The sequence below is a fragment of the Leptodactylus fuscus genome, chromosome 9 (assembly GCF_031893055.1).
Source record: "Leptodactylus fuscus isolate aLepFus1 chromosome 9, aLepFus1.hap2, whole genome shotgun sequence".
Classification (NCBI taxonomy): Eukaryota; Metazoa; Chordata; class Amphibia; order Anura; family Leptodactylidae; genus Leptodactylus; species Leptodactylus fuscus.
This window is the reverse complement of record NC_134273.1, coordinates 66,033,169-66,049,844: the sequence shown is the minus strand read 5'-3', so window position 1 is coordinate 66,049,844 and position 16,676 is coordinate 66,033,169. Positions and strand designations below refer to the sequence as shown.

At 42.1% G+C, this 16,676-nt stretch overlaps 1 protein-coding gene across 1 annotated transcript; it reads left to right on the top strand.

The window, feature by feature from the left end:
- Window positions 1-1,210: 1,210 nt before the first annotated feature.
- On the top strand, window positions 1,211-15,905 carry MYOC (myocilin). Its single transcript, XM_075287187.1, has 4 exons — window positions 1,211-1,871; window positions 8,726-8,800; window positions 12,689-12,817; window positions 14,373-15,905. The coding sequence occupies exons 1-4, from the start codon at window positions 1,334-1,336 to the stop codon at window positions 15,155-15,157; spliced, it is 1,527 nt and encodes a 508-aa protein (XP_075143288.1). The 5' UTR covers window positions 1,211-1,333; the 3' UTR covers window positions 15,158-15,905.
- The last annotated feature ends 771 nt before the right edge of the window (window positions 15,906-16,676 follow it).

Here is a 16,676-nt window from a genome sequence, read left to right as displayed (position 1 = left end):
TAGGACCATGGAAGCAGGAGGAGACAAGAACAGGACCCAGGACTAGGTAGACTTACCTTAGCCCTGAGCCCTATAGGAGGACACCAAGTCCTCCCCACCTGTCCACACACAGGACAGAAAAAAACACGCAGGGGGAGGGGTGCGGTGCCCTCTTATAGGGACCAGCCAGGTGATTAAACTTGGCTAATTAAAAATTCCGCCTGTGCTACCAGCACACAGGGGCAGAAAATACCCCATATTGTGCCGCTGGTGGGACGCAAGGGAATGTGGGGTTATTCTGTGGATAGGTCATCAGTATCAATTACCTTCAGGTACTGGACAACCCCTTTAAAGATAGTCTACCACCACCAACATTGCTTCTATACCATTTACATGGTGTTGTAAGGGCCATTAGATCCATAGTGAACATACCATTATTGCGTTCTAAGGGCTCGTTAGAAGACCCAGACCCGCTCTGACAGGTTTCCATCTTCTGCCGGCAGAAGACGGAAACCTGAGTACGGAGACCGAATGTTGGTGTGAACCCAGCGTAATCTATATGTAAGTGACTTATTCCATTCAACCCAGGTATGACTGAGTCTTCTGGATCACCTGTGGTCACTGCACATTGGCACCTGTCAAATTAATGTTAGGGGTTTGGGCAAATCTCGGTGGTGACCACAGGCCAAAATGAGTGCTAACAGCCCTTACAACAGTATATATGTAGCTCAGAATAGATTTTGGTGGTGATAGACTCATTATAACCTGGTAATAGTTTGAAACAGTAGATCTGACTCCATGGACTTATGATTAATTGAAAACACTTACTTTACAATTGTTAAAAATAGAAAATTTGCAATAAATGTATTGGTGCTTATAATTCTACAGTATCAGAATATAAATCTGGCTCATAAATGTAATAATTCATGTAAAGCTGTCTGCTCCTTAGTAGTATATGATGATATCTCAGCACTTAGTAACTTAAGTCCTGCTTTAGTCTGTCAACAATCTTAGCACAGGCTGTTTTCATGTTGATTTAGCTTTCTTGAGAGCAGAAAGTACCAAACAGCAAGAGGCTGCAACATGAGCTGGCTTCAGGCTTGGTGTCACTCCACATTCAGACACCGGAGTCTGGAAGATTCCTGTCATTTTATCTATCCCCCTTTTCTCGGCACGCCCCCCACACCATCCCTCATCCATCCTCAGTGTATAAAGGAGATGTTGAGGTGAGTTGCTCAATACAGAGCAGCTTGGAATAGTGTAAAGAAGTTTACTCCATTGTGATACTTGTCTTGGAGACTGAACTTTTTGTTGCAAACTTATTTCACCACTTCTAAAGCACCAACATAGGACGATGGGGCCTGTTACCCTTCCGGTTTTGATTTCACTTATGTTATGTTTGGCACAAGGAAGTCCCCAACTTCGAAGAGCGAATGATCGTCAAGGACAATGCACCTACACGTTCACTGTCCCCAGCCCAAAGGAAGGAACCTGCTCAGAACCTGGAGAAGCCATGACAGCTATAAGGGAACTGCAACGTGAAAATGTCGCTGCCAAACAAGAGACAGACGCGTTAAAAATTAGGCTGAGCATATTGGAGAAGGTGGTGAACCGATTATTGGGAGGCGATACATCTGGACAGTCAATGTCTTCACCTCAGTCCTCTACAGGTACTCATGTAGAATTGCAGAAGCTGAAGTTGGAGAAGGATGAATGGGAAAGTCAGAGGGGTAGTCTGGAGATGGCTTATTCCGATCTCTTGAGGGAGAAGTCTTCCTTGGAAGAGGAAAAACAGAGGTTGACCGAGAGGCTAGAACAGGTGCAACAAAGGCAATGTCCTCAAGTTGTCGAGACACCTAGAAGTAGAGATCAACCATCATCTCCAAGACAAGGTGAGTCTTAATGTGACTAATGTCAACTAATATTGCTAATATTTTACGTAAGATACAGGCAACAAGGATAAACTAAAGGATTTATGTAAATCTCAGAGGATGTTAATAAAACGGTCTACACACTTGTGAATGTTGGGCTCCAACATACTAAAACATATTCTGTTATACTGCAATACGGGACTATAAACTACAAATATTCTTAAAATATTCAGTACCCCATCTGCCAAATCGCTAGACATCTGGATCATATTTAACTACTGACATGTACAACACTTCCAGTCGTATGTAGAAAGCAATAACTTGTATTTTTACTGTATCCACTACTCTTTACAAGGCTTCCTCATGGTCTGTCAAGATCCAATCAAACCTATAAAAGTGATGTGAAAGATTGTCTCACAACTACAATATTGAACATTTGAGTTAACTTCAAAAAACATAAACAGCGCCACTTGTGTTAGCAGGCAATGTTTGGTACTGCAGTTCAATAAAAGTTAAGTGAATGGGGCTACATTGTTATATCTCACAGATGTTAGAGTCATACCATTTGTGGAAGAAAAAAAACAATCCAAGACAATTTCTCTTAAAGTTTATCACAAATTGCTTAGTTGACTCCAGTTATTGTCTAATGCTACAATACAGGGACATATACATGCATATATCAAGTAAGCATCATATATTAGGTGAGCATCCGAAAGCAATGCCCTGTATACGTGCTTTCATTTATTTTTGGGGATATTTTGTCATTTAGAACTTTTTGGAATTATTGTGGCACTAACACAAGGATCTCTATGTGACACCTGACATATGACATGCACCTGTCGCCTACAGGGTGCAGGGTCACCCACTCACGGGGTGAAACAATGTCTACATCTGTGAAACGGGAACTCAAACATCCTCAACACATGTCCCTATTTATGTAGGGACAATCCTAGAATTTCCCCAAAGTCCATCTGTTCTTATTTCTGAATGTTGTCCTCCTTCCATCTGATTCATGTTTGTCACAGTCCTGATTCTTCATTTCTAGGTTACCAACCACCATATGTTGTCCGTACAGTTGCTGCTGAAATAGTCCCTGTGTGAACACTTGAACGCTAAGGGTAAGGTCACACATTCAGGTTTTATGATGCAGCTTTTGAAGCCAAAACCAGTTGTAGATCATAAAGGGTGAGAACCTGTGACGTACAGATGGTACTTTTTGGTTTTGGCTTCAAAAACTGCATCAAAAAACCTAAAGTGTGTCCTTATTCTAACACTCCTCTACTGTATGGCCAGCCCCAAATAAGGGGAGGAATAAATACAATGAGGATACTCCCATTAATATCACTGTGATGGTGCCGACATAGCACAGACAGACCTGTGTGTAAACACCATTGTTAGACGACTAGGGGTCCATTCGCATCACGCTTTTTTACGTCTGTGTAAAGCAGGTGCAAATAGACGGCCAACCAGTTATGTAGAAGTCAATGTAAAAAAAGAGTACAGTATATTATGGTTTTGTTTCATTTTTTTGTTTTTACATTGATCTCTATGTAAACAGATGGCCACTTGTTTGAGTGCGTTCTTTTTGCATCTGATCTACTAAATACATATAAAAAGCATGGTGTAAATGGACCCTAATGGATTGTTGTTCTGTTGAGTCAGGCCTGGTTCACATCTACATTCGGTAATCCGCATGGGGACCCCCCCAAACGGACTACCGAACACATTGACAAGCGTTGAGCAGTGAAAGCACATGGACCCCATAGACTGGGCTCTGTGTGCTTTCTGCATGGTCTCTGCACGGAACATGCGTACAGAAAAGTACTTCACGATCTACTTTCCTGTCTGCATGACTCGTGAGAACACCGTGTGAAAGCAAACGGACCCCATTATAGTCTATGGGGTCCGTGTGCTTTTACTGCACACCGCTTGTCAATGCGTTCGGTAGTCCGTTTGGGAGGGGGGGGGGGTCCCCATGCGTACTCCCCCAAAAGGATTACCAATGCAGATGTGAACCAGACCTCAGTCTGCCGCCTATAAAGCCAGGGTAGGGAACCTTCGGCTCTCCAGCTGCTGTGAAACTACAACTCCCAACATGCTCCATTCACTTCCATGGGAGTTCCAAGAACAGCAGAGCCAGTATGAATGCTGGGAGTTGTAGTTTTGCAAAAGCTGGAGATCCCTACACCCCTGCTATAAAGCATCAAGTAGTTTGAGTAGTTTGGAGTGATGACATCAGAGAAAAATAAAATATAATGATCAATGCACAATTAATAATAAATTTGTATTTAATTTCAATTGTTTTTGTTTATTTTATTGGATTTTTCCCCCCTGTGTTATAACATTTCCAAGACACACATAACAAGGCAGAAAGCAGATTACAAGAACTTGAAGATTACCATCCATTAAGTCACGGCCTGACTGATTTGCGTAAATTACCCCTTGACGTTACATTGAATAGATCATGACCCATTTTTAACTAATCACATGCTTGCATAGACTTTAGAAATGCTATTCCCCACTTACCTTTAGTATGTAGATTGCCTCAGTGGTTCCTGAATAAGTCCGTTTTTATTCATATGCTAATGAGCTTCAGCCAGCACAGGAAGTTCCCAGCAGCCTCCTCTCTCCTATTATCTCCTATGTGTGTGAGGCAAACAGGAAGCTGAGTCATCATTATCATCAGCAGCAGCCTCCTATAGGAAACAATAGCAAAGGGGTGCACGATGTATCATGCACCAGTCTAATTAGTATATGAATAAAAACTGACTTATTCAGAAACCACTGAGGCAATCTACATACTAAAGGTAGGTGTGGAATAGACTTTCAAAGGCTTTGCAAAGATGTGATTAGTTAAAAATGACTTTTCCCAATGATAGAGCCCCTTTAAGTGACAGCATATTCATTAGGTTGCAAGGACCAGTAACATGATACGGGACATACGTAAAGAGATGTCCATATCTAGTGTCAGCAAAGAATTTATAGTCTCTGATAATAACTGTACAAGTCCATGGCCTGGCCAAGTGTCAGTAATAGAAGTTATGTGGACCGTCACCTGACTCCAGCCTAATTTATCGTGTCCATGCCAAACATCCTAATAGGAATCTAACAACTTTTTTTTGTAATGAAACCTCATCCATTTATGATATTGCTTCTGAAACTGTCTATTGTGATGGGTGAAAACCGTCTACAAGAAAAGGAAAACAGGGAAACCTACAAGTTACCTTTGCCACACTAAGGCTGATTAAACTTCTTTGCTCTCCATTCTGATCTCCTTTAAAGGGGTATTCCCATGTCCCTTGCTCACCATCCTTTGCTGCTGCAAAGACTTTTTTTCTTCCTGTTTTTTGGCGTCAATTGGTGGGCGGGGTTTCATATGCAAAGCCAGCGGAGAGATGACGTCGCTTCTATGTCGCTGGCCTTGCGTGTGCGCTCCCGATGCAGCTAGTCATCGGACATACAGTTCTTTAATAAGATGGTGAGACAAGTCCCCCAGTGTTCATATATCTCCCAAGTATAAATGTCAGACTTTATGTATGCAATACATGAATGTGTGTATATCTATATATATCTATATCTATATATCTATATATATATATATATACATACACACACACACACACACACACACACACACACAGTACAGACCAAAAGTTTGGACACACCCTCTCATTCAAACATTTTTCTGTATTTTCATGACTATGAAAATTGTAGATTCACACTGAAGGCATCAAAACTATGAAGTAACACATGTGGAATTATATACTTAACAAAAAAGTGTGAAACTGAAAATCTGTCTTATATTCTCGGTTCTCCAAAGTAGCCACCTTTTGCTTTGATTACTGCTTTGCACACTCTTTGCATTCTCTTTATGAGCTTCAAGAGGTAGTCACCTGAAATGGTTTTCACTTCACAGGTGTGCCCTGTCAGGTTTAATAAGTGGGATTTCTTGCCTTATAAATGGGGTTGGGACCATCAGTTGTGTTGTGCAGAAGTCAGGTGGATACACAGCTGATAGTCCTACTGAATAGACTGTTAGAATTTGTATTATGGCAAGAAAAAAGCAGCTAAGCAAAGAAAAACGAGTGGCCATTATTACTTTAAGAAATGAAGGTCAGTCAGTCCGAAAAATTGGGAAAACTTTGAAAATGTCCCCAAGTGCAGTTGCAAAAACCATCAAGTGCTACAAAGAAACTGGCTCACATGAGGACCGCTCCAGGAAAGGAAGACCAAGAGTCACCTCTGCTGCGGAGGATAAGTTCATCCGAGTCACCAGCCTCAGAAATCGCAGGTTAACAGCAGCTCAGATTAGAGACCAGGTCAATGCCACACAGCGTTCTAGCAGCAGACACATCTCTACAACAACTGTTAAGAGGAGACTTTGTGCAGCAGGACTTAATGGTAAAACTAGAAAACCACTGCTAAGGACAGGCAACAAGCAGAAGAGACTTGTTTGGGTTAAAGAACACAAGGAATGGACATTACACCAGTGGAGATCTGTGCTTTGGTCTGGTGAGTCCAAATTTGAGATCTTTGGTTCCAACCACCGTGTCTTTGTGCGACACAGAAAAGGTGATCAGATGGAGTCTACATGCCTGGTTCCCACAATGAAGCATGGAGGAGGAGGTGTGATGGTGTGGGGGTGCTTTGCTGGTAGCACTGTTGGGGATTATTTATATCTTCTGACATGTGATACTGTGTGCTGACCTGTGTATCTAATCCTCTGATGCGTTTATCCCAGTTTGTATATCAGCGTTGGATTGTACATGTGGAGTGACCGTGTGTATGGCAGTTGGAATATGAGTGAAAGACTTGCAGGCTTGTTTTGTCTAATGGGAAGGGGGGAGGTCAGGGATTTGGGAAAGCTGTATCTCCTAAACGGTATGTCCGAATGAGTTGGGTTCTGGTCTGAAACCTTCCTGGACACCTGAAGTATCTGTGTGCCAAATTTGGTAAAGATTGGTCTAGTCGTTTGGTCGCGCATAAAGAACAGACAGACAGACAGGAATTCATTTTTATAATATAGAGAGATATGTGCAAATACATTTTTCATGTACCTACCGCCTCTCTACAGCGTATCCTTGATAGTGACAGTTATGGGTGCTGCATAAATATCTCAGATAGTTGATAAGGATACAGCTAAAGTACCCACAACTGCGGTTATCATGAATAAGGTGGTTGAGCACCACAACACCCAGCATGTAAACAATATTGGGAGCCATGTACTCCAGGCAACAGCTGATCTATGACAGTCCAAATAGTCTAACACCAGGTTCACACCCTCCTGCTACAACTGTTGCAGCTTCCCACAGTTGCGGATTCCCCCTTCGGAGCAGGCTCAAATGAATGGGCCGACTACGGAGGTTGCTCCCGCCTGAAGAAAGGGCAGCCCGCTTGGCGGTCTACATAGACCACCATTGTTAGGGGGCGGATTATGGTGGGTCACATGCTATAGATAGAAATTTTTCTTGCATAAATTATGAAAAATTTGATTATTTGAATTTCTGTAATGCTGGTATCCTGAGTACTGTATTCACTGTTGGACTGAAGGGCCTAAGGCCCAGGAAGATGCCCACCCAACAGCTTCCTAAGTAGAGGACCCCACCACATATGTACAAGAGCCAAGATGTGTGTTCAAGAATTTTTGAGACGGAGCTGTGATGTTGGCTTCAAAAAGATTGCTGCCATCAGGAATTTTGGGGCCCATTATTTGTAAATTTGTCTGCACAATGGCCAAACACGTATTTAAGTATTCTCTAGAGCTCTTCCACACAGTGTCATGCATTCGTTGGCAGAGCTATGAGTATGCATTGGCATTGTATATAGAAGACACGATCCAAGTTTATGTGAGTCACTTTCTCAATATCAAACCTACAGTAACAATTTACAATGATCAAAAATGATTTATTTCATTAACCTTGTTTGTGGTGTTGCAATTGGATTTGTTTGATTTGTAATGTGGTCATATCCTGGTTCCATGAACATGAATTCCAGTACATGAAAAATACTACCAAAAGTTATACCAATTAGAACTATCTAAAAACTAAATATAGAGAACTGGTGTGTGTGACCACCAGGACTGGTCACAAATATGAAGTAACATGATGGGAAAGTCTGTAGGTTTTAAGTGTGGTGCAGGGACAGGAACAGAAATACAGGCTGGCTCCTGTGCACTCAGCCCTTCCCCCCTGAGAGCAGTCACTGGCGACTGAGCAGATAAGCTCCTTGGTCATGGAAACTAGTGTCAACAATGAAGTGAATAAATTAAGATAGCGGCCAAACAAAGCAGTTTTGATAAAGCAATGTATTTAGGAAAGGTCTTAAATCCACATAAGCTAGCAGTATAGGTAGGATCCTTGTTATGGGACAACCCCTTTAATGGCTGTCAGTCTGTGTATGATAAATTTATTACCCATGCAATCTGGTGCTATGGGGACATGTGAAGAAGATTTATACACAGCCTTCGGGCTCATTCACACCTTAAGATTCCCGGTCCCCGAGACGCCTGCACCCTTGGCAACCTCTCAAGTAACAACCCCTGCTCATAAAACCATCAAGTCCTGGACCCAGAACAGTCTTGTCCTCTGGGAGACCAGTCTAACCTTACAGCAAATAGCCATTTTATGGTAGATCGTTGTGACAAATTGATAACAGAAACAACAGCTTGACCAATTGGTAAAAGGTTATCCAACCAAATTGTATGTTGTGCCTCGTTCTATAGAAAGCAACGGGGCCGTGCGCAAAAAGCACAGAATTATAGTAAAATATGACTTCAGTGCAGAAACTGTTGCAATCCAAATACAAGAAGTGGCCCCTGGTTAGGAAACATAATTGTAATTCTATTAATCTTTTAATTATTTGCATTTATTTTCCAGCACCATCTGCAACAGGAGGTCATGGCGGCGCAACTAGGACATCCTCAGTACATGGCAAAGGTGGACCATCTGAATGTAAGAATATCTACTTCTGTGTAATAGAAATGAGTAGACTATTTGGTACTAGGATCAAAAAAAAAAAATTAAAGGGGTATTCCAGCCTGAACTATTTATCAGGTGATTGATTTGTGTCAGTGTCTTAGGCTTTGAATGGAGCAACTCAACTCTATTGAAATGCTTCTTAGCCTAAATCTTTAGTTGGGGGGCACAGGATAATAGGGGAACAGGGCCCCTTGTTCTGGTCATGAGTGACACCGATCAGATCCAGAGGATAGGTGGAAAATGCTTCCATCAGGAATACTCCAATATTCCAATACTCAGAATAATCCAGTGTGAAAACCAGAAAGTGTAATGTAAAGCTAGTATCAAACAAATGTAAGGGGATAAGTCATACAGAGCAAATATGTTGTGGCTAAAAGAAATGGGTAGGTTTAGTGGCGTGTGAAATGTATAGGACAGTCCAGAAATTTCTGCAACAAAATTTGCTGCATGGGAAGTCACCCTAATACAGGTGCATTTTTGGGCCCAAATCAAGCAACCCGTCACTATCAAACTAAGAGTGAACCATCCTTTACTTATGTGACATGTGCTTAGTGGGAACTCTCCATTCCAGCCGCCATGTCCCTGTGTTAGAGATTCTTATTCTTATTCTTATTCTTATGGTAGAGTTGGAAGGGACCTCAAGGGCCATCGGGTCCAACCCCCTGCGAGTGCAGGTTTTCCTAAATCATCCCAGCTATATGTTTATCCAGATTCCGCTTGAAGATTTCCATTGATGGAGCGCCCACCACCTCCCGTGGCAGCCTATTCCACTCTCTCACTACCCTCACTGTCAGAAAGTTTTTCCTAATGTCTAATCTGTATCTCTTTCCCTTTAGTTTCATCCCATTGCTTCTTGTACTTCCTTGTGCTAATGAGAATAGGGTAGATCCCTCTGCACTGTGACTACCTTTCAGATATTTGTAGACTGCTATTAAATCTCCCCTCAGCCTTCTCTTCTGCAAACTAAACAATCCCAGTTCTTTTAGCCGCTCCTCATAGGACATGGTTTGCAGACCTTCCACCATTTTGGTTGCTCTTCTCTGGACTTGCTCCAATATATCAATGTCTTTCTTGAATTGAGGCGCCCAGAACTGTACACAGTATTCCAGGTGTGGTCTGACCAGGGAAGAGTACAGCGGAATAATGACCTCTCTTGATCTAGATTCAATGCTTGTCTTAATACATCCCAGAATTTTATTAGCCTTTTTTGCAGCAGCACCGCACTGTTGGCTCATGTTGAATTTGTGATCTACTATTATGCCCAAGTCCTTTTCCCCTATGCTATCACTTAGTTCTATTCCTCCCATACTATATATGTTTTTTACATTTCTGTTACCCAGATGTAGAACTTTGCATTTGTCCCTGTTAAATACCATTTTGTTCGCCTCAGCCCATTGTTCCAGTGTGTCTAAGTCCTTTTGAATACACTCTCTCTCCTCTCTAGTGTTGGCTATTCCTCCTATCTTCGTATCATCTGCAAATTTTATGAGTTTCCCAATAATTCCATCGTCCAGATCATTTATAAAGATATTAAAAAGTACTGGGCCCAGAACAGAGCCCTGCGGCACCCCGCTTTTGACTTTCTTCCAGTTTGATGTGTAGCCATTTAGTATTACTCGTTGTGCCCGATCATTAAGCCAGTTGTGAATCCACCTAACTGATTTTTTGTCAAAGCCATACTTAATCATTTTTTCAATAAGAAGGTTATGTGATACTTTATCAAATGCCTTACTGAAGTCAAGATATACTATGTCCACGGCATTCCCTTGGTCCAACCATTCAGTGATTTTGTTGTAGAAGGAAATCAGGTTAGTCTGACAAGATTTATTGGTCCTAAAGCCGTGCTGGCTCTGGTTAATTAATGCCTTCCCATCCAGGTACCGAAGTAAATGTTCCTTGACAATTTGCTCAAAGATTTTTCCTGCTATCGAGGTCAGACTTACCGGCCTGTAATTTCCTGGATCGTCCCTTTTCCCCTTTTTGTAGATGGGGACAACATTTGCCCTTTTCCAATCTAAAGGGACCACTCCTGTTTCCCATGACTTACCGAAGATTATAGCAAGGGGTTCTGTTATTTCCTCTGCTATCTCTTTCAGGACTCTAGGGTGTAAATCATCTGGTCCTGGGGACTTGGTTTCCTGTAACTTGGCTAAGTGCTCTCTTACCAGACCTTCGCTTATAGTCAGCTTGGAGTCCTCCTTCCCCTCATCTCCATCACCATTAATGTCGATATTTCCATTAGTTTCTTGGGAGAAGACGGATACAAAATATGAATTTAGTAGCTCCACCTGCTGTTCCACCATGTTAACTGTTTCTCCTTTGTCATTCTTCAGGACTCCAAAGGTCTCCTTCACTTTTCTTTTGCTTTTAACATATCCCCAAAATCCTTTTACCTTACTCTTTGCCTCTTTTGCAAGCTTCAATTCGTGTTCAGATTGTCTTCTCCGGTACAAAATAGCTGCTATTATCTACATAGACCCTTGTCTGTACATCACAGGCATGCCTGTCCATCCCTACATTGGCATAAGATAGACCCTGGCATGGGGGCTGTGTACATCCCAGTCTTCTTTCCCACAAAGGCATAACTACATATCTCTCAACTTTCAAATCGACCAAAAGAAAGATAAAATTGGTGAATTTAGGTTTCATAAGCCATGCCCTCATTTAGTTGTACCCATTCCAAATAGTAGCCTATTCTGTCCCGAATATTATAATGCCCTCATGTTTTCCTTGTCGTCCCTACACGGTATAATGTCACTCTCACTATGTCCCCCACAGTATAAATAATGCACCCTCCTTGAGGCCCGCTTAGTCCATATAGTGCCCCCTCCTTGATACCCACCTAGTCTAAATAATGATCCCTCTTATGAACCTCACACAGTTGTAGATAATGCCCCTCCTTGCAGCCCCTACAGAAAAATTTACAAACAAAAAGTATGGTATTCTTCATCTCAACCAGTTTCCCTGCAGTCCACTCGAGCTTGGGCATACGTGATGCATAGACATTACTACATTGCCATTGGCGTCTTCCAAGTTGCTGGCAGAAGACAGGGGGCAGATAAGGTTAAATCCGCACCCCAAGTCCAGCCCTTCTAGCAATTACAAAGCCCATGGCAGCTGGAACACGGGTTTGGCCGGAACATGGGGGGCACCAGGCACTTTAGATAGGTAATGGTTGGATAAATTATAATTTGATGGTGGGGAGTTGCGTTAAAGGTCTACCACCTTCCCCAAGCTACCCAACAACCATGTTATAGAGCACATTAAGGGAGCCTGCAAAGGGAGTTACGCTACGCTCATTCTGAACGTAAAACTCATTCAGAATGAGCGCATAAAAACCAGATCCCATTGATTTCTATGGGTGCCAGCATACGTGCGCTACCCAGTGAAAACAATGGGAGGCTTTCAATGTGATACGCGCATATCACATTGAAAGCAATAGGGGAAAAAAGCCTCCCATTGATTTCAATGGGTAGCACACGTATGCCGGCACCCATTGCAATCAATAGGATCTGGTTTTTACACGCTCATTCTGAACGAGTTTTACATTCAGAATGAGCGGAGCGTAACTCCGAGTGCAGGCTCCCTAAATCTACAAAAGTGATGTATATAACATTTGTATGTTGTTTATCACTGTATTGCGCTGTGTAGCACTGTGGTGGTCTCGGAATATACAGAGGGGGAGGTGGTAGAATCACTGCTCCAATCGGAGGCCTAACATTTCAAAAAGTTAATGGATTGAAGATGTCTTAAGATATAATGTGATCATATATAAATATTACGCATTTTTACATAATTCTTTCCATTTGTAACGTTCTTCTTGCAGTCTTCTGACAGTATGTTTTTACAATAATATTCTAGTGTCTCGCTGGGGAGCGGATGGGGTGGGGTACCAGGAGCTGAAATCAGAGCTTACAGCACTTCCAGCTTCTAGAATGCTTCCAGAAAGTCACTCCGCCAGCCAAGTTTCAGAGGACATGGGGACAACTGGTACAAATTTTTTTCTTCTTAAATGTATGTGTCAGGAAAAAAATAGACAAGTTTGGACACATTATGGCACCACCCTTAGATCACATTACACCAACCTAACATTAAATATTCCATTAACATTTCCCAAAAAGACCATCAAAATATTGGCTATAACTAATTATCGTTAGCTCAGGGACAGAAGTATTCAGGTCAATTTGTGTAGTAGAAGCTATGAAATAATTGTGTATGTCATGTCTAGGCAACGGGGAATAGGTCAGCCTGGAACTCATCAAGTTCAAGGGCAGCTCTTCAAAAAATTGGTCCTCTGCAAATCTCATTAACAAAAGAAGATTGGAAACAAGGCGTACGTAGAAATAATGGGGCCCAATAGCAAAATCCAGGCTTACTTCCCCTGGCCCACATAAAAGAACAAGTTTCAATTTTAGAAATGAAAACAAAAAAAACTTACTGTGGAGTCATTCATTGTGATGCCCCTCTAAGCCTAAACTGCCATTCTGTATACTTACCAGTAGCTCCGGTAGATAATCAAAGTATATATAACAGCCCTGGCTGGAGAAGGGAACAGTCAGAGATGGTCCGTGCCATCACTGTCCCCCTGCCTTTTCAGGAAGAGCCATGGCGCCAAAGAGATAGGCCAAAAATTTCGGAAAACTTGGCCAGCACCCAGACAATTTTAATCTACAGGACAGCAGAGAAGTCGGACATACACTTACATGGAATTGCAGATGCGGACTGGGCACACATTACTAGGTTTGATAAGGTGGAACAGCCAGTGAGAGCATTCGTCCAAGGCCTTCCTCCCCCATCCTAGCTGCGTAGTCTGCCTCCATTGGAGCTATATTAGTGGGCTAGAATTAGGAAATACATTGATATTTTTTTCTACAATGGGGAGAACTTATTAATTCCTTCACAGACACTATATGTGCCTGAAGTACTACGAGACTCTTGCCTCTTGATTAGGGTTGAGCGATCAGGATCGGAAAAGATCGGATTCCGATCGGCGATCGAGTAAATTTCATGATCGCGATCGGAATTCCGACCCAATCTTTTCCAGCGAGATCGAGATTGGAGGTTATCTCAAGATCGGCTCAACCCCAAAAGTGACTTTTCCCATAGAAAAGCATTGACTAGGGTTGAGGATCGGGATCGGAAAAGATCGGATTCTGATAGGCGATCAAGCAAATTTCACGATCGAGATCGGGATCGAGATCGGCTGGAAAATGATCGGAAATAGGATTTTAAAATCGATCTTGAAATCTCAAGATCGGCTCAACCCTACTCTTGATTCTTATGCTCCTATAGGTTTGAACTCCAATCTACTTCATCCATTTTGACATGAGTTATGGTAAATATCATGGACCAGGAAATCCCTGTTCCACCCACTGTCTTAAAAAGTGTCAAGTAGGGCTTAGGGGATTAAATGTGCCATTGTGCACCAAAAACGATTGAGTAGTTTATACCACTTTCATGGTGCAGCCCATTTATTAAGTCTTATATGTCTTATATTAAGTGTTATAGGTCTGAAAAAATAACTTCTATTGCAACTCTCTTCCAGGATGTGGTGAACTTACCTGGATCGGAGAACCTACTACTCACCGAAAGGCAGATAACATTGCCGGTAAATATGGAGTTTGGATGAAAGATCCAGAGCCACAATCTCCATTTACCCTGGAAACTATCTGGAGAATCAATACTGTCGGAGCAGACATACGTCAGGTTTTTGAGTATGAAAAGCTTGACCAATTGATAAAAGGTTATCCAACCAAAGTGTATGTTGTGCCCCGTTCTATGGAGAGCAATGGGGCTGTGGTATACAAAGGCTCTCTTTACTATATACGCAAAAAGTCCAGAATTATAGTAAAATATGACTTCGGTACAGAAACGGTTGCAATCCAGAAAGAGCTTGTTGACGCTGGGTATCATGGTAAATTCCCTTATTCCTGGGGAGGCTATACAGATATTGATCTGGCGGTGGATGAGATGGGTTTGTGGGTAATCTATAGCACAGAAAATACTAAAGGATCTATAGTCATTTCACAGTTAGATCCCAAAACCTTGGAAGTGAAGCAAAGCTGGAACACCACAATTAGAAAACATTCAGTGGCTAACGCGTTCATGGTGTGCGGCACTCTATACACGGTAGGAAGCTATTCCTCGCCAACCACCACCGTCAACTTTGCATTCGATACTCGCACAGGCGTCCAGAAACAAATGAGCGTCCCGTTTCAGAATCTCTATGGCTATGCTAGCATGATCGATTACAACCCAACCGAGAAAAAAATATACGGCTGGGACAATTATAACATGGTGACCTATGATGTCAGGCTTTCTAAAATGTGAGGAGACACGGAAATGGAAGACCATATGTGAAATGGGCAGGGTGGGAAGACTGCCAGTTGGCATGGGGTACATTTGGAGGGCGGGAAAAGCTTTGCTGACTTAGAAAGCCAAGAACTAAGAGGAACTGCCTCTCATGTCTCCCAATATTATCTGTGCTTTAGCCACTGGAAAATGTTCTTTCTTGCAGTGAGGCACCATTTACTTATACGAGTATATGGGAAACAATAATGCTTTGCATAGGTGGTGGAATTACGAGAGAGAATCCAGAAAGGAACCATGTTTGCATTCTTAGTTTCCGAGTATATCCCCATGGGTCAGTTATGCCGGCACTGTTGAGTATTGTATAATTATAGAGAACTGGTGTGTGTGACCACCAGGACTGGTCACAAATACGAAGTAACATGATGGAAAAGTCTGTAGGTTGTAAGTAATGGATGGATAAGGTGTATACATACACATCTTAGCAGTGGCACTTATGATCTGACATAGGTGAACAGGTTTAACCAACATCTGTAGATGTGACTTCAGCTTGGTGGTATCTACGTACCTGTGTGTGCCCTTAAAAAACAACATATCAAGGCTTATTAGCGCCAAATCTTACCTTTTATATATCTGTATATCTTTACGTCAAAGTACAAATGTTGTAAGGATCCTTCTAGGTAAGGCAGATTAAATAAGAACATCAGTTATTATGGGATATCAGAACCATATTAAGTTCTCCATTGAGGGGAAAATTTCAGCATTATTGGCCAAGTAAAATACTATTTGAGAACCCCACCTACCTTATGTGGATACCCTAAGGTCCATGCACACAGGCAATCCAGGCTAGCAAACCTGTTCCATGTATTGGCCGGGTTTCCTGGCTCCAATGCAGTCAGGGGACCTCCTTGTAACACTGCGATCTATGATGCTGGGAGTCCCTGCCTCCTCACAAGTCTACTGGCTGTACTGTATACAGTTATGGTCAGGCAAGGACTCCTCACTGTGACGCTAGGAGTCCCAATAATATACAGATGAATTTTGTGGTCTGGATTGCCACTTGTGCATGGTGCCTGAAGGGTCTGAAGACGTTTATAGTACTATTTCTGAGATATAGTAACTATGCTGTTCTAATTCTGGAGAACCCCTTCAGAAGACAACCTACAAGAAATATTTCCCACCATTACCATTGCCATCTGCTGACCAGTTGCTAGTTTTATGGGGTTTCAGCCCTATTACTGGGTCCTTACTAAGTCAATGCTGCTGAACATCTAAGTAATAAGGGATTTAATGTACACATGAGAAAGCATATGCCACTACAGACGTATATATATATACACAAAGTGCACTGTCAATGTACGACTCTCAGAATGTAACCTGTATAATGATCTCACATGTACCCTATATAAGGTAGGAGCTATATCTATACATGAGCTTACCTGACACTTAGAACAGCTTTTACTGACAAATACAAATTCATCTTCATCATACAGGTAAAAGATTTAGAAATACATTCCAATGTCACGTTAGGATTCTCCTT